This window comes from Marmota marmota, unplaced genomic scaffold, assembly GCF_001458135.2.
Source record: "Marmota marmota marmota unplaced genomic scaffold, marMar, whole genome shotgun sequence".
NCBI lineage: Eukaryota > Metazoa > Chordata > Mammalia > Rodentia > Sciuridae > Marmota > Marmota marmota.
In genome coordinates this window covers 42,532,997-42,552,493 of record NW_026000026.1, presented here as the reverse complement: position 1 = coordinate 42,552,493, position 19,497 = coordinate 42,532,997, and the positions used below count along the sequence as shown (strand labels likewise).

At 37.7% G+C, this 19,497-nt stretch overlaps 1 protein-coding gene across 3 annotated transcripts in view; it reads right to left on the bottom strand.

The window, feature by feature from the left end:
- Positions 1-19,497, bottom strand: part of Kat14 (lysine acetyltransferase 14) — a 44,322-nt gene that overhangs the window by 18,930 nt on the left and 5,895 nt on the right. For 2 of the 3 annotated variants that reach the window (XM_015483220.2, XM_048811342.1), the window contains exons 3-6: positions 17,284-17,405; positions 9,050-9,231; positions 6,180-6,599; positions 5,402-5,970 (exon numbers count right to left, since the gene is read on the bottom strand). In XM_015483220.2, coding sequence (XP_015338706.1) covers positions 5,402-5,970; positions 6,180-6,599; positions 9,050-9,231; positions 17,284-17,405 — 1,293 coding nt within the window. The remainder of the gene's footprint in view (positions 1-5,401; positions 5,971-6,179; positions 6,600-9,049; positions 9,232-17,283; positions 17,406-19,497) is intronic. The other variant, XM_015483230.2, reaches the window with a different exon arrangement.

Here is a 19,497-nt window from a genome sequence, read left to right as displayed (position 1 = left end):
AAAAAAAAAAAAAAAAAAAAAAAAGAGAGAGAGAGAGAGAGAAACCAGAGAGAATAAACAATGTAGCAAAATTTACTTACCACTTAAATAAGTAATGCAAAGAAAAAATACAAATGAGAGCATGCAAAAATATTTTAGTTTGGGAAGAAAACCAGATGACAACATTAAAAAATTAGTACAGAACAATAAATGTCTTAAAAATAAATAAACAAATAAATAAATAAATGTCTTAAGTTAGGACCTATAAAAATAAAATGTATAACTTAAAAAAATTAATCACAGACTATTTTCTTTGACCATGATATAATCTGACTAGAAATAAATCTAGTTACCAAAAAATATTTTATCTGAAAACTGATTACTAAAATTATTTTATCTGAAAACTAAAGATGGCACTAATTCTTGGGCAAAGAGGAAATAATGAAGAAAATTACAGAATGTTAAATACTGATTGGTAATAAAGTCACATCATTTTAAAAGCCATAAATTATAGGTAACAGTACTTATAGGGATATTTATAACTACGAATACACATTTGTCAGAAAGTAAGGAAGACTATGAATAGAATAAGTGAATGTGCAACTGCCAACCTGTGTAACTGCATTAAACTCATACTAAAGGTCCAGGCTGCTTGGCATGGTGGTACATGCCTGTAATCCTAGAGACTAGGGAGGCTGAAGTAGGAGAATGGTTAAGTTTGAGTCCAGCCTGAGCAATTTAGCAAGACCCTCTCTCAAAATAAAAAATAAAAAGGTCTGGGGATGAAGCTCAGCGGTAGAGCACCCCTATGTTCAAATCCTAGTACCAAAAGAAAAAGTCCAGGTTAAGATGGAGGATTAACTACAAGCACCCCCTATTAAAACTACAGAAACAGAATGGTGGGGGGTGAGGTGGTAAACACACAAGAACAGAAAAATGGAGAAAAGAAACAATAGAAACTAGGGGGCAAATGGACAAATAATAACTGATTTAATCAAAATCCTAGATGACTTTGGATACAGTGAGAACTAGCCCAGTCAATGCTGTAGAACCCACAGAACTAAAAACCTAGGTGGTTGGCAAGATTCCTCATCCCCTATCCCTCAATTCCCTGCTGTGGGTGGCTGCCCTCTCCTAGCAGCAGTTGGGAAGTACCATCTCTACAGAAGGTGTAACAGGGGTTCTGATAGCAATAAGGTGAGTGGGAAGGTCCCTCTTCTCTCACTTGGCAACCAGGTTTCTGAATCTGGAAACTCTTCCCTGGGAACTCTGACCAGTTCATGAGGAGAGACTTAAAAGCAGAGTTGTTAGGGCCTGCCACAGAGGACTCACCTAGACTCTGAGTGTGCACAGAATCACAGGTTTAATTGCATTTTCCTCAGAATTTGAAAGCATTGCCCATTGTCTACTTGGTTCCAGTTTGCTATTAGGTTGGCTTTCAACTTCATCTGCCACTGGCTTGAAATTCTGGTTTAACTTAAGGCTTTTTCAAACATGCAGATCTCAAAGTTTACCTCCCATGCATCTGTTTTTGTTGTTGTTTGGTTGTTTTTTTTGGGGTTGAACCCAGGGACACTTTATCACTGAACTATATCCTCAGCCCTTTTTGTTTTTATTTTGAGATGAGGTCTCACTAAGTTGCCCAGTCTGGCCTTGAACTTGCAATCTTCCTGCCTCAGCCTCTCAAGTCACTGGGATCATGGGTGTGTGCCATTGTACCCAGCTCCTATGCAGCTTTGCTTAGGAAACCAACAGGTAAAGAAGGGCCACAGGAAACAAATCAAACACACAGGATGGGCAAAGGAACTGCAGGAGAAGGGAAAAAGTAGGACCCCTGCTGAGTCTCACACACAAAAGTGGCCAGCACAAAGTGGACAAGTGTGACTCCAGGGGCAGACACAAGAGGCTGTCGTCACTAAGTCCCTGTTACCACCAACCATCTTTTAAACCTAAGGAATAAGTGGTGGCCCAGAATAATCTCAGCTGTGCTCAGCTTTTCTAAACCATGCACTCTGAGCCTCCTGTACCCTCTCAGTACATGCCCCCTGGATCAGAGAAGGATACCCACTACACAGGTTGCACTGACTTACTTACAAGATAGAAGCCATGTCAGCCTTAGCAGGAACTATAGAGAATCTCACTCCCTCTGTCCAGATTTCTTTTTCTTTCTTTCTTTCTTTCTTTTTTTTTTTTTTTTTTAATTTTTGTACTGGGGATTGAACCCAGAGGCTATTAACCACTGAGCCACATCCCCAATCCTTTTTATATTTTACTTTGAGACAGGGCCTCACTAAGTTGCTGAGGCTGGCCTTGAACTCACGATCCTCCTACCTCAGCCTCCCGAGTTGCTAGGATTACAGTTGTATACCACCATGCCTGGCTTTGCCCAGATTTCTGCCATGGTTCCTGATATATATACGACAACTCTGACGTTCAAACTGTGGTGAGCATTCTGTTTCCCAGGACCCCTAATGACCCTGATCACTTACTTGCCCAGGCAGGGCTCATGGAAACTGAAGCCAGAACATAACTGTATTTCTTGGGGCTACCAGAACAAAGTATAGTTGTCTCTCAGTATCTGCAGGAAGTTGTTTCCAGATCCCCTGAGAATACCCAAATCTACAGATGCTCAAGTCTTTTATATAAAATGGCACGGTATTTGCATATAATCTAAGCACATCCTTCCACATACTTAAAATTACCTCTAAATTATTTATTATACATAAAATAATGTTATGTAAAAAGATGTCATACAAATTGTTTAGGTAATAATGATAAGAAAATAATCTATATATATTCAGTACAGATTTAATTTTTCCCCAAATTTTTTCCATTTACAATTGGTTGAATCTGTGGGTTCCCTCTCTGTGGATACAAAAAACTGTATCATAAACTGGGTGCCTTAGAACAAAGGAAATTAACTGTCTCAGCTTCAGAGCTCAAAAGTCAGAAATCAAGGTATGGGTAGAGCCATGCTCTCTCTGAGTGTATTACCAGATAATCTGTCCTGTAACTTTCTCTAAGATTCTGGTGCTGCTGGCAATCCCTGGGATCTGGTGGGTCATAGATGGCACGGCTAATATCTGCCTGTCTTCATGTGGTCTTCTCCCAGTGACTGATCTCTGTGTCTCTTATAAAGTCATCAGTTGAATTGGATTAAGGGTCCACCCTACTCTAGAATAACCTCATTTTAATAGGACTATATCTATAAAAGCCCTATTTCCAAATAAGGTCAATTCATTCACAGGTAACAGAGGTGGGGGTGTCAATAGATCCTTTTGAAAGACACAACTAATCCAAATCTATGATTCAGAAAAACTGTTTTGCATTATCTTCTTTCACAGCATTTCTCTAAAAGTGACAATTTCTTTGAAGTTAGATTTGTGCATGTTGTTCAGTGTTTGCTTTTGCTTTTGTGCTGGGGATTGAATCCAGGGCATTGCACCACTGAGCTAGCCCTTTATTTATTTATTTTTTCTTACTTTGAAATAGGGTTTTGCCAAATTGCTGGGGCTGGACTTCAAACTGACCTCCTGCCTTAGTCTCCCAAATAACCTCTAAGACACATTTCAAAGTTAAAAAAATAAAGTATAGAACAAATCAAGAAAAAAAATAAAGTATATGGATTAAAAACACAGACACACAAGAATGAAGAACAGGTGAACAGATAACTGTAAGCAAAAGCATGCGAATATGCAGAAAATGACTGAATAGACTAAAGAAAGCTGAAACCTTAGGTTGTAATAAAGACAGGCAGAGAACAGAGTGATTTACACAACAGCCTCAGGAAAGCACAGATATTAGAGGGATCAGGCTCTGTTAAAGCTGAGGGCAGGCAGTGGGACTACGGAATGAGAGGCTCTTAGTTTGCTCATCCATAGGAAATTATCATTCCCTCCATAGGAAGAAGACTGGACCCTCCACAGAGTCTCAAGAAATTCTGGACACAGGGAACCAAGCTGGGAGTAAGGCCTGTCTGGAAGACAGGGAGAGTCATGGGAGGTTGCTTTAAAGGTAGGTAGGCTCCTGGTTACTCCCCACCTGGCTCCCGGATTGTAGGTAGGCAGGTTAATACTTTAAAGGAAAGAAAAGATGGGAAGTAGGTGGGAAAAGAAAAGACAATTAAGATGAGTAGGGGTCTTGCCAAACTATAGCCCACAGGACAAATCCAGCCATTGCCCACTTTATTAAATAAGTTTCTCTGGGACATAGTCATTTACTATGGCTGCTTCCCATTACAGCAGCAGAGTTGAATAAATACGACCTAGACTGTGTGACCCACAATATTTAATGCCTTTAAAGAAAGTTTGCCAATCCCTGGTCTATAGGGTCCAATGTGCAACAATAGGAAAGTTCCTAAAACAGAACAGAGGAAATAGAAGACAGGAAACCAAGACTTTCTAGAACTCAGGAAGAAGGCATGTCAAATCGAAAGGACTTACAAGTCAAATGACCAGCACAACAAAAGAAAGAAGCCCCATCCTTGGTATATCACTGAGTAATATCTGACCATGAGCAATAAAGAGACATGCCATTACCTTCCAGAGAAAAATAAGAAAACAGAAAAATGAAAATTCACAGGGTAAGAAACAACTAGGGAACACGTTTAACCTCACCTGTAACCAAAGAAATGAAATAGAAAAGACTGGGTAGTATCTAGTGCTAGCAAAGAGAGAGGGAAATAAGACATTTCCTACCTGCTAGTGGGAAGTCCCAGAAGTTCTGAGTGGAATTAATTGTTTCCAGGAGCACTCACAGAACATGGGTTCCATTGAACAGTCTCTGAGCAGAGGGGACCAAACACTGATACCTCAGTTACCATTTCATGTTGTTTTATGTTTTGCCCTAACTATACAGATATTTATACACCTGCAGGTCCTGCTCTGCACAGTGTCTGGGACACTGCACATCCTCAACAAATCTGCCAATCAAAATGACTTGAAGCATGTACAACTACCATCAGAGACAGAGAGACAGGAAAAAAATCCTCTAGGTTATGTCTTAAATGCTCAGTGGAAAAGAAAATGAAGATGTATTGAATAATTTTGAAACATAAAGCCAAGCAATTTTTGCATTTTCCTCCCTTATTCTTTTCTTTTCTCTCCTAAAATTACTCATGATTTTAAAAGTCATAGCATAGCAACATGACACATGCCTGTATCCCAGCAACTTGGGAGGCCAAGGCAGGGGATCATAAGTTCAAGGCCAGCCCTCAGCAACTCAGCCCCAAGCAACTTAGTGAGACCCTGTCTCAAAATAAAAATTAAAAGGGCTGGGATGTGCCTCAAAGCACCCTTGGGCTCAATCCCCACTACCAAAAAAAAAAAAAAAAAAAAGTCAAGCGTAACATGTCCACTGCCAGATGCTGCCTGCCGGACTTCCACCCAACCCCTAACAGTTTTAGGGTGCATGCTCACATCACCTGGTATCGGTCAAGAATCCTGAAGTCCTGACAGGTAGTCCGATATGTGGCTTGTCCGGCTGGAAGCCTGGAAACTCCTCCTTCTTTGGCTCCATAAATCCCATCAACTAACAGAAGAGCAGCATTAACAACTTGATCCAAGTCAAAAAGTGGTAATCCCCTATCCCTTTTTGCTTGTCTGACAATCAATTTCCGCTTCAGTCTCCGAGCTTCTGGTGTCATAGCAACTGCACTGGGACAGGCTTCCAGCCTCTTAAGCAGAAGTTTTTCCTCATAGATGCTCACAGGAGTGTACTTGGGCCCTTTAGGTTTTGTGTCTTTCTCCAGTGGAGGCTTCCTCTTTTCTCGAGCCCTTGTTTGCAAAGATGTGTTTGAATCCGTGTCTTCACTGTCAACATCCATCCTGTCAGGCTTTTCCTCCTCACTCTCTACCTCCTGCTTTATCTGTTCGGGTGCTCTGACCTTCTTTCTGCCTCCACTCACTGGCCCAGAAGCTGCTGACCCAGATGGGGGTGGAACATACTCCATCCCTGGGTCTATGACTCCATCGCCTTCCAGTTCATCATCATCTACACAGAGTATAAAACAGTAGTATCAAGACATAGGGAAGAAGAGTATAGCTCAGCACAAGGCCCTGGGTTCAATGCCCAGCACCAGGAAAAGTTTAAAAAAAGAAAAGACATAGGAAAGAAGAAGGCAAGAGGTGAAAACTCTCGCCCAAGATAAAGGACTTGGCCCACACCCAAGATAAAAAAATTTGTGGAAGGTTAAGTCTTACCATGAAACAGGGCTTGCGGTGGCATCACATCTGGAATCAGATCAGCTTCTGAAAGCAAGCTAGGAGTGGCAGAATGAGAGGCAGGCGTCCCCGGGGCAGAGAAATCCAGAGAGGGAGAAGGAGATGGGCTTGTTAGAGGGGTGCGGTCAGAAGAGCTCAAGGATGAGAAATCAATTACTTCTCCTTTCTCAAGAATCACGTCTGGCCTGCGGCCTCGGTTTATGAATTTCACAGGAGTAGAAGATGTGCTTCTGTCCAGAAAGCCAGCTGCTTCCTTCTGGGCTCTTCTAATGTCTTTGGCTTCCTGAGTTCGAGACCTTTTCTCTTTTAGTTCCATGGCAGATTCCACAGGATTCCGGCTCACCCGTTTTCTAAGTCCCTCGACAGTAATGATGGGATCCAATGCTGGTTTTGAGGCTGCTAGAAAGTAAATATCCAACTTTTATTTTTATTTTGTTTTATTTTTTTGGTACCAGGGATAGAAACCAGAGGTACTTAACCTCTAAGCTACATCCCTAGTTCTTTTTTAATTTTTTACTTATTTATTTAGGTTTTTTTTCTTTTTCTTCTCGGTTATTGGGGATTGAACTCAGGGGTACTCAACACTGAACCACATCTCTAGCCCTATTTTGTATTTTATTTAGAGACAGGATCTCACTGAGTTGCTTAGCGCTTTGCCATTGCTGAGGCTGGCTTTGAACTCGCAATCCTCCTGTCTCAGCCTCCAGGGCTGCTGGGATTACAAGCATACGCCACCATGCCCAGCTTTATTTTTTATTTTGAGATAGGATCTCATTAAGTTGCTCAGGGCCTCGTTAAGTTGCTAAGGTTGGTTGCACTCCTCCTGCCTCAGCCTCTAGAGCTACTGGGATTACAGGTACGGAATACCAGCTCCAACTTTTAAAATAACTACTCAATGTTAATTTCTTTTTGTAATGTATTACTGTGAACTTAGAACCATGTTCAATATAGAAATGTTTGATGAATGCCTTAAGTTAGAAGAATTAGATACCTCTTAATAAAAAAGAAGTTAAATCTAAATTCTAAAAAAGAATGTAAATCTAAACAAACATTACCTTTCACTTATTAAAATGGGTAAACATTAAAAGTTTGATAATGCTCAGCAAATAGGCATTTTCATGACTTTTTAATAGGGTATAAGTTTTAAGATGGTTGTCTGGAGGTTCATATTTTTTAATGAATATGCCCTTTGATACAGCAACTGTTTGCAGTTTGTACATGTATACAAATTTGTGCAATTGAAGCACTGATTAAATAACAACGGGCAGAACAATCAAAATGTCCATCAACAAGGGAATGGCTTAATACATAATCATAAAACCATATAATCGAATCAATGAAATAAAGGAAAATAGGGTAAACCTATATGTATTGTAATGGAAGGATGTCCAAGGTGTCCTGGGGGGAAATGGGGAATAAGTATTAGAGTGTATTTAGGCTTTAAAAAAAATGCTTAAAATGCAGAGGTAATCTCTAAAAGCATTCATGAGAGATAACCCTGGTTACTCTGGGGAGTAAAACTGTAGTGGGAGAGGGGAGATTTTCAGACTTTATACCCTTCAATACCATTTGATATTTTACCATTATATGTTGAAAATTGTTAAAGCTCATTTAAAAATTTTTGGATTAAAAAAAACCCAAAAAAACCCAGAAGCTAGCCTGATACATTGACACGTTTGTAATCCCAGTTACTTCGGAGGCTGAGGCCAGAGGATCTCAAGTTTGAGGACAGTCTATATAATTTAGTGAGACACTCTCTCAAAATAAAAATTAATTTAAAAAGGGGGGCAGGGCTGGGGATATAACTTAGTGGTAGAGTATGTGCTCAGCATGCATGAGGCCCTGGGTTCAATTTCCAGTATTGCCCAAAGGAAAAAAAATCAGATCAATGGGTACTACTAAGGAGTTACTAATTTTTTAAAAAATGTAAAACAGCACTATGGTTAGGCTACGAAAAGGAAAGAATCCTTATTTCTTACTAATATATATATATATACACACACACACATACATACCCACACACATATATGTGTGTGTGTGTGTATATGTATATATATATATATATATATATATATATGTTTTTTTAAATTCTAATTTTTATATATGACAGCAGAATGCGATTCAATTCATATTACCCATATAGAGCACATTTTTTTTTATGTCTCTGGTTATACACAAAGTAGAGTCACACCATTAGTGTCTTCATATATTTATTTAGGGTAATGATGTCCATTATATTCCACCGTCTTTACTACCCCCATGCCCCCTCCCTTCCTTCTGCCCTATCTAAAGTTCGTCTATTCCTCCCATGCTCTCCTCATCCTCATTATGAATCAGTAGCCTTATATCAGAAAAAACATTCAACATTTGTTTTTTTGGGTTTGGTGGGGTTTTTTTTGTTTTGTTATTGTTGTTATTTAATTTATTTTAAGTCAAGATCTTGTTAATGCCCAGGTTGTCCTTGAACTTGTATCCTCCAGCCCAGCACCTGGCATGGAGTTACTATTGTTGGAGTAAGGTGAAAGACACATGGGAATTTATTATAGTATTTTCTTTACCTCTGTATGCTTTTAAATTTCCATAATAAAAAGTTAAAAAGAAATCAGATTAAAAACATTGAACCTTTCAGACATCAGAGGAAATTTATAAGACTGGTAACTTCATTAAGAAATGATAAAATGTTGTTTTTACATAGTATTTATTTACAATATAAAAGAATAGTGTCATCATAAAATTGTCAAGTGGAATAGCTCCAGAGAGACTGATGAGCTATGGCTGATAAAAGCAGGACTGTCTCCTGTGCTAACATTTGCTCTGCTCTGCCTGAATTGCACCTTTTACAGTGGTACCTTTTACTTTCAAAGTGGATGCAGACAACTTCTCTCCTTCAGGTTTCATTGTTGGGGGCTTGTTATGAACAAGTTTCCACCATCCAGGCTCTCCAAATTCCTGAGCACCTGAACGAAAGTACATAGGACTTCCCACACTGAGGCAACCTGCTACTGTGCTCCACCATGTTGAAGTCTTTTTCCTAAAGAGGAAAAAATTTGTAAATTCCCAAGAATTTACAAACCATTAGCACTTTAAGTCGATCATCATATAGCAAATACACTCTACATATATTCTCTTTGACTTCTAGACTATGACATGCTATGGATCCCCCCTATTGTTGAAGGAACAGAACATACGAGTCAAGAGAGAAGCTCTGGAATCTAACTAGCTTCAAATCCTGGCTCTATCATCTTTCCACTGTCTCAGTTTCCTAATCTGTGAAATCAGAATATAGAATTTACTCCACCAGTTGCTAAGAGGATTGAATGAAAGAACTCAAACAAAGCACATAAAACAGTTCTCATCATACTCATTAAGCTATAGAGTTCTGTAAGCTTTAATTAAGTTGCTTTTACATGTGAATTGAGCACAGCTCTCAAGAAATAAAGCACACAAGAAGCATAAATCCAAGACTGGGTAGTTATGATAAGTCCTGGTAAATGGCTCACTTTACCAGGGAGATAGATGCATCTCTCAGCCTGCTGCAGTTTGCTCTGATATACTAAAATGGTAATAAAATTACATGGTATGTTCCACAAATACAGAGAGCCTATATGACTTAGAAAAAAAAAAAAATCAACTATTAAAGTTCCTGTTGAGGGCTGGGGATGCAGCTCAAGTGGCAGCACGCTCGCCTGGCATGCGTGCGGCCCGGGTTCGATCCTCAGCACCACATACAAACAAAGATGTTGTGTCTGCCGAGAACTAAAAAAAAATAAATATTAAAAAATTCTCTCTTTAAAAAAAAAAAAAGTTCCTGTTGAAAATTATTTTAAAGGCAACTATTTTATTTCCATCTTGAAAATGTAAGTGAACAAGAAATTCTAAAAAAAACCAACAACAACAAAAAAAACACTTCTTCAGTGTTTTTCAGTTTGGCTGAGTGTCCCCCAAAGGTCCATATGTAAAAGCTCGATCCCTGACACAGTGGTAATGGAAGGTACTGTGGACATTTAAGAGGTGGGTCTTAGGTCACTGGTGGTGTACCCTCAAAGAGGACTATAAGACTCTAGTCTCTCTCTTCTCTTTCTCTCTCTGTACCTGGCTTGAGATGTGACCACCTGCTCTAACCAGTGGCCTAAAGCAAAGGGGCCATACATACAATCTTGGCTTGAACCTATAAGAACCTTGAGCTAAAATAAATCTCTTTATTTCATAAATATCTTATGTCAGATATACCCTTACAGTAATGGAAAGCTAAAATGGGGAGAATAACAACTTGGTTTCCAACCTTAGCCCTTGGTCGCAGGGAACCTCTCCTACTACCTACCTTTTTCTAAATTTTCCAAAATCCTCTGTCTCACCCAAGGAATAAAACTAGGGTAGAAACCACTCTATTTGTTTTCTTACCTCTCCCATCACTTGAAAATCATTCTTTTGCCAGGCATAATAGTATATACTTGTAATCCCAGCATCTCAGGAGACTGAGGTAGGAGGATTGCAAGTTTAAAGCCAGTCTCAGCATCTTAGTAGGGCCTGAAGCAACTTAGTGAGGCCCTATCTTAAAATAAAATATAAAAAGGATTAGGGATGTAACTTGGTGGTTAAGCACCTCTGGGTTTAATCCCTGGTACAAAAAAAAAAAAAAAAATTCACTCTTTCAAAGGAAGGTTTTTCTAATTTGACCATCATGGTTTCAAGAAAAAGAAGTGAAATATCATGCCTTCCAAAATGGCTGACACCAGCTTAGCTTGGCTGTACCAGCAATTCTCAAAATGAGGTCCTGAGACCCCTGGGGCTGAAGCCTGTCAGGAATACATGAGATAAAAATTATTTTCATAACAAAAATAAGATGCTGTTTGCCTTTTTCACACTAAGTGTGTAGTAGTTTTCCAGCAATTTTATAGCTTGATATTGAAATACATCTTCTTCAAGCCGTACATTGAAGAGATCAGTAAATAAAGGAAACAATGTGACCTTTCTTGCTATTATTTTTGTTTTGGAAAATATTTTTTACAAAAATATTATGTTAACAAGAAATTTGTTAGTTATTATTCTTTATAAATAAATTAATTATAAAAATTTGGGGGGTAATGAGGATTGAATCCAGAGCCATTTTACCATTGGACTACATCTCCAGCCCTTTTTATTTCAAGGTGTGTTTCAACAAGTTGCTGAGCCTAGCTTGGAACTTGTGATCCTCCTGCCTCAGCCTCCCAAATTGCTGGGATTACAGGCCTGAACCACTGTGTCAGGCTAATAAATATTTTAAAATTTTCTGCTTCAATTTCTAAAACAGAAAATATCAATAGCAATAATCAACATAAACAAAAACTATTTGAGATCCTCAATAATGTTTGGGTATAAAAGGATCCTGAGACCAAAAAGCTTAAAATCCATTCTACTATATGTACTTTTTTTTTTTTTTAATATTTATTTTTTAGTTCTCGGCAAACACAATATCTTTGTTGGTATGTGGTGCTGAGGATCGAACCCGGGCCGCACGCATGCCAGGCGAGCGTGCTACCGCTTGAGCCACATCCCCAGCCCTACATGTACCTTTTTTATTGAATAACAAATAAGAGTGGATGGTATAAGCCTCATGGGTCCCCAAACCTCACTTTGCCCAACAGATAATAGGAGGTTGGGAATGTTGGAATGACAAAGTAAGATTAGAAAGAGAAATGATTCTTTTCAGCTTCTCAAAAAAGATCAACAAAGATAGAGGCAACCCAAATATCCAAATAGGGATGGATGAAAAAACAAAATGTTGTATGTAGCTGGGTGTGGTGGCACACACCTGTATTCCCAGCAACCTTGGAGGTTGAGGAACTTTGAGCAACTTAACAAGACCATGTCAAAATAAAAAATAAAAATGGCTGGGGATGTAACTCAGTGGTAAAGGGTGAACCAACTATCCCACGGTCTAATTCCCAATAAAAAAAAAAAAATAATAATAATAAAAAGTTGCATGTACACACACACACACACAGTGTCCTAAAAAGGAAGGAAATCCTACTACAGACTGTAACATGGACAAACTTTGAGGACATTATACTAAGTGAAATAAAGCTAGTCATGAAAAGATAAATACTATAGGAGTCCACTATCTAGAAGAGTCAGATTCACAGAAAGTAGAATGATGATTATCAGAGGCTAAGAAGAGGGGAGAAAGGACAGTTGTTTAATTAGTACAGTGTTTCAGATTTGCAAGAAGAAAGAATTATGTAGATCTGTTGCATAATAATGTGAATATTCTTAGTATCACATAACTGCAACACTTAATAATGGCTAAGATGGACTGGGTGTGGTGTGTCCACCTGTAATCACAGTGACTCAGGAGGCTGAGGCAGGAACATCAGGAGGCTGAGACAGGAAGATCACGAGTTTGAGGCCAGCCTCAGCAACTTAGCAAGACCTTAAGCAACTCAGGGAGATTCTGTCTTAAAATAAAAAATAAAAAGAACTGGAAATGTGGCTCAGTGGTAAATGTTTAATGATAGGTATAAGATTAAACCCCTGGGTTCAATCCCCAGTACCAAAAAAAAAGCTAAGAGATGTAAATTTAGATTTTTTTAAAAAAATCACAATAAATAAACAAAAAGCTGACAAAATTCAAAATATTTTAAAAACTAATGTGTTGTTGATGGGAGTTTGGGAAGTGAGCAATCATGCATTTAGTGGAAATATAATTGGTATATACTTTCTAGAGGTTACTTTCATAATTTGTATCCAAAATATGTGTATCCTCTGACCTCAGAAATTTTCTAATCTCAAAACTACAGAGCATGTATACATAAGAAAATTCTTTACAAGTTTGATTTAAATGGGGGAAAGCTGGAATAACTTAAGTGTTCATAAAGTTAATGATCACTGTCACAGATTGAATTATTACCTCCCCACCACAAAAAGATGCTGAAGTCCTAACCCCTAGGACATGTGAATGAGAAAACAGCATCTTTGTAGGAGGATCAAGTTAAAATGAGGTCATTAAGTTGGATACTATCCAATAAAATTTGGACATAGAGACAAATGTGTACAGAGGAGAGACAATGTGAAGACACATGGAGAAAGCCATCTATCTGCAAACCAAGGATTATCTGAGACTAACAAAGCTGAGAAAGAGGCCTGGAATAGACCGTTTCTCACAGCCCTCAAAAGGAACATGGCTCAGGAGGCTGAGGCAGGAGGATCCTGAGTTCAAAGTCAGTCTTAGCAACTTAGCAAGGGCCTAAGTAACTCAGTGAGACTCTATCTCTAAATAAAATATCAAATAAGCTGGGGTGTGTGGCTCAGTGGTTAAACTCCCCTAAATTCAATCCCTGATACCATAAAAAAAAAAAAAAAAGGAACCAAGCTTACCAACACCTTGATTATAGAAGATTCATCCTCTATAATCATCACCCCCATCCAGCTTCAAAATTCTTTTTATAATGCAAAACAAATCCTATATCCCTTAAACACATAACTCCCAATTATGCCCTCTGCCCTCCTCCCTAGACCCTGACAACCATTGTTCTATTTTCTTTATTTATGACTTTCATTATTCTACATACCTCATGGAAGTAAAGACATACAGTATTCTTGTGACTGGCTTATTTTATTTAGCATTATATCCTCAGAGCTTATGTATGTTATAGTATGTGCCAGAATTCCCTTCTTTTTTAAGACCTGAATAATGCTGGATGCAGTGGTATTAGGCTTATAATCCCAGCTACTCCAGAGGCTGAGGCAGGAGGATCATAGGTTATAAGCCAGCCTCATCAATTTAGTGAAGCTCTATGCAATTTGGCAAGACTGTGTATCAAACTGAAAAATAAATAAATAGGGCTGGGGATATAATTCAGTTGATAGAGTGCTTGCCTCACATGCACAAGGTCCTTGCTTCAATCCCAACACCACATAAATACATAAATAAATAAGTGAATAATATTTCATTGTATGTATATACTCCATTTTGCTTATTCATTCATTTGTTGATAGACACTTGCATTGCTTCCAAATTTTAGCTACTGTGAATAATGCTGCTATGAACATGGGTGTGAACACAGCTTTCAGGCCCTGCTTTCAATTTCTTTGAATATATACTATAATCCCAGTGACAGGGGATGCTGAGGCAGAAGGATCTCAAGTTCAAGGGCAGCCTGAGTAACTTAATGAGATAGTGCTCAAAATAAAAAGGGCTGGGGCTATACCTGAGTGGTAAAGTTCCCTAGGTTTTAATTCCCAGTACAAAAACAAAAACAAAAACAAACACAAACAAACAAAAAACACAAGCGCATAGCTCCCTATCTGAGGGCTGGAGGTGGTGGATGAGTAGTTGCTATTGTCAATAATTAAACTGACCATAATAAATCACAATTTATTGTCCAAGCCTTCTCCTAGAAGTTGTAAGACTTCATTAGACTCCAGAGTTCCAAAATAGTTCTCAGAAACAGATTTCTATCAATGCTACTGTTGTCTAGGTGGGGAGACAAATTTCTAGTGCTTCCTATACTGCTTTCCCTGGACCCACCTCAGTTTTTTGAATTATAATTCATATGAATGCACTCTATCACATTCCATCAAATCTAACATTCATTGACTTTAAGATACACCATTTTAAGTACAAATATGAAAGAGTTGGCTACCAATTTAAATTATGACATATCATCAACTGTAAGATGTATCCAACTATCAGAAATGTCAAAATGTGAAAATTATGCATCTTAAAGTCAATGAAATATGATAATAGAAGAAAGTATTCAAAATATTCTTCAGTAATCAAAACTATACCTTCTACAAGAATTCAAAACAGGATTGTAAAAGTAGATTAAATAATCATACGCACAATGGCAATTAACCTTAATTAATTAAGCTCTTGTATAGTTTTTTTTTTTTGGGGGGTGTTTGTTTGTTTGTTTGTTGGTATCAGGGATTGAACCCAGGGGCACTTACACTGAGTCATGTTCCCAGCCCTTTTCATTTTTTATTTAGAGAAAGGATCTTGCTAAATTGCTTATGGCCTTGCCAAATTGCTGAGGCTGGCTTTGAACTTGTGATCCTCCTGCCTCAGTCTCTGGAGATGCCAGAATTAGGGACGTTTGCCACCATGCCCAGATCAGTGACTAATAATTAAGTAATTATTATTTACTTAATATTTCTATTAAATAGAAATATTAAGTAAATAATAATTCAAGTGATATGCCAATATAGCAAAATACCTCTAGTTTAATAGTTAAGCTACATAGAAGCTGGAAAGCAATGAATGCGTTTCACTAGAAGGTTAAAAAGAAAAAAGCTTTAGCTGATTCCTCTCAGAACATATTCTAGAAACGAACAAATGAAACTGAGCAACTTCTATTAAAATACAACAATATTCTTAAGAGCAGGCTATTTAAATCCAATTTCTTCCAGAAAATAATCCACTAAATAAAACAGCACTCAGAGATCATGAAAAAATTCCAAGATCTAATTTTACCAGTTTTTTCTCTTTTTTGTCCCTTATAAATGGGGTATATTAAGTTCCATAAATAGCGCTAAAGCATTAAACCAAGACAACAGAAGTCCTTTCCTTATGAGAAAGAGCTAGTCATAGTGTCAGTTCTTCTCTCAGCACTAAATAACTCAATAACTAAAATAATCCCATTTTGTAAAATGTTCTGAGTCTATTTTGTTTTTTTCTTCACAGCAAATCTTTAGAGGATGCCCCTCCTTTCCACTGCCTTCCCTTCTTCTCTGCAACCTGAGCAAACTGATTTCTCAGAACTGAAGGTTAACAGAGGCTGTGGTGAGTCCAGTGAGGACAGATACAATTCCCAACTTTGACCTGAAGTTATGAGAAGCTCTGTTGTGTCTACACTGACCTAACTATGTAAGAATGTAAGTTTTTTTTTTTTTTTTTTTTTTTTTGGGGGGGGGGGACAGGGATTCTGGGCATTGAATACAGGGGTGCTTTACCACCGAGCACATTCCCAGCCCTTTTTATTTTTTGAGATAAGGTCTTGCTAAGTTGCTTAAGGCCTCACTAAATTGCTTTTGAGGCTGGCTTTGGACTTGCAATCCTCCTGCCTCAGCTTCCTGAGTTGCTAGGATTATAGTTATGTGCCACCAAACCCAGTAATTATGCAAGATTTATGAATCTTATACAGGACTTCAGACACAATCAGAATCTTAAACAAAATTCACCTAATAGCAATAAAATTCTTGTTAAATTGGCACAGATCTTTAACAAATAGTCTCAGTGCCTGTGCATCCTAAGACAGATACTGATCCTTATGTGTAATGACCCAAAGGAGGAACACTCTCCAGCAAACATTAAAGCAAAATTATAAAAAGAGTAATTAATGAGTAAACCATTTACATGTTAATGCACTCAAGACTTTGCTAAGCACTACAAATATCAAGTAGTATACAAAAGTATTTACCTTTCCAAGTTAATAAAAACAAATTCTAATAATACCTCAATTAATTAAGAGCAATATAAATAACTACCATTATCTTTTTTTTCTTCTGACCTGTAAGTCATTGATTTTAAAAGGACATAATAATCCTATTTCTCCAAATTAAATACTTATTTCTCCACCACTTGAACATCCCCCATTTAGTAAAACTCTCAATTTTTTTTTTTTTTAACAAAGAATTACTTAAAAAAATATCATAGTTGGTAGAAACCAACACTTTCCTCTGCAGTAGAATGAGAGAACTATGGAAACCTACAATTTTATAGCATATAATTCTACTCTGATTTTTCATAAACAAATCTTTCTAACTTAAAAAAGTAAACAACAGGAGCTGGGGTTGTGGCTCAGCGGTAGAGTGCTCACCTAGTATATGTGAGGTGCTGGATTCAATCCTCAGCACCACATAAAAATAATTAAATTAAAGCACTGTGTCCAACTACAACTAAAAAAAATTTTTTTTAATTTTAAAAAAGGGCTTTTAAAAAAAGTCAACAACAACAACAACAAAAAATCTGGAATTCAAAAATTCTTTATGATTTCCACAAACAAATCCTGTGAATCTCTAATAACAGGGCTATGTTAGGCTGAGTCAAATCATATATATTTGTTTTTTACATCCTTCAAGCATAAGATTTTAAAAACCACATTACCTATTCCCTAGTAAAAAAGTCCAATGTTTCTCAATAAAAGAGCAAATATCTTCTTTCCACCTGAAATAACCTTGCCGTCCACTTCCTTCCAGAGACAAGTTGTACATTGCCAACATGACAACCTGAAACACAAATAAAACAGGAGTCCTGAGATAGGCATGATTAGGGATGTTAATCTTGAAGGGGGTTAAAGCATTGTTTAAATTCTGAGTAGGAATGGTAAGGAATGGTGGAATAAGGGAAGGATGATACTTTGACATATTCTGGGTGAATTATTTGCTTTCTTTTTTGCTTTTGTAAGATATCACGTGCAGCGTAACACAGGTAGGGCAGATGCGTGGCTAAGCTAAGTTACCTCAGAGGGTTGATGAACAGGCACTGTCGCAAGCACCCCACCCTCTATGAAATGCAGCCCTAAATGAAGGGTTAACTACTGGACAACTGTATGCCTACACAGTCAGCATTTTTTGACTAAATGGTGCCACCCTTTACAAAATATTTTGAAAATCACCCCTGCATATATATTTTTCAAAGCTCTTTATAGGGCAAAAACAAAACAATCAGAATTTCAGAGCTGAAAATGATCTTAGAGGTTATATACTCAGTGATTTAGCCATTTGTAAGCTATGGAAACCTTTCTTCAAATGTAATCATCACCACACAAGAGGCAGAGAACTAAAAAGGCCTGGCTGCTCAACCCATACACAGTGGGCTCCAAGTCACCCCAAAGCTCAGTGTGCAAACTCCTAATCTAATTATTTTTAGACAAGGATTCATGGCCCTGGACAGAGAGTTTATTCCAGGAATATCAATAACACATGCTCATTGTAAAATATTTTAATAATACAGAAAAGAGAAAAGAAAAAAGTAAAAATCACTGAAATCCACCATCAAGAAATTACTGGGCTGGGGTATAACTCAGTTGGTAGAGTGCTTGCCTCGCATGCACAAGGCCCTGGGTCCAATCCCCAGCACCACAAAAACCAAAAAACATAAAGAACTGGACTTCTAGTATATAAAGTGAAAAGGTAGAAATTATACAAAATACTATCAATTATGTAAAAAGAAAAGTTTTTTTTTTTAAAAGACTACTAATTCTAGAGGTAAAAATAAAACCCATCAATAGTAGTTAGTTACCTTAATAAGCACTAAAAAGGAGAAATTTCAGAATGCNTTAGACAAGGATTCATGGCCTGGACAGAGAGTTTATTCCAGAATATCAATAACACATGCTCATTGTAAAATATTTTAATAATACAGAAAGAGAAAAGAAAAAAGTAAAAATCACTGAAATGCCACCAGTCAAGAAATTACTGGGCTGGGGATATAAACTCAGTTGTAGAGTGCTTGCCTCGCATGCAACAAAGGCCTGGGTCCAATCCCCAGCACCAAAAAAAAAAAAAAAAAAGAAAAGAAAAGAAATAACCACTTTTGCCACATGCAGTGGTACATGCCTGTAATCCCAGCGGCTTGGGAGGTTGAGACAGGAGGATCACGGGTTCAAAGCCAAGCCTCAGCAACTGAGAGGCACTAAGCAACTTAGTGAGACTCTGTCTCTAAATAAAATAGAAAAAATTAAACACAAAAAACAAAATACACACACACATTCAGCTTAGTGGCTGAGTGTGCCTAGGTTCAAACCCTGGTATCCCCCCAGCCCCCCAAAACAGAAAGAACCACTTTTAGGGGATAGGGTGTAGTTTAGTGGTAAAGCACATGCCTGGTATGGGGAAGGCCTGGGGTTCAATCAATCACTGGCTGCCCAAACACATTTCTTTGCACTCACATTTATGTAGATGTTTTATATATTTAATTTTATGTAAGTGGACAAAACTGTAGAAGCTATTCAAAACCATGTTTTCCACCTAATAAAAATCATAACTTATTTTGGGCCAAAGAAACAGAAAAGAGGACACAGAATCTAGAAAAGATTTTTAAATAACACTTTTTCTATAAGGAGAAGTCTTCAGCTTTTAGAAGTCTGGAAAACTGCAATTAGTGGCCCCAGCATCTTATTCAGAGCGTTAAATCCCTAATAATTCTATGAGAAGAGATATGTCTACACCAGATAGGCTCAGAAATTCTGATACCTCACTGAGTTTCAATTTCTGCCATCCTTAAACACACAACACTTGCAGAGAGTGTACTATACAACTCACCCCATTACCAGATTTTATAAGTCTTCCTCTTAAAAAAAAAAAAAAAAAAAAAAAA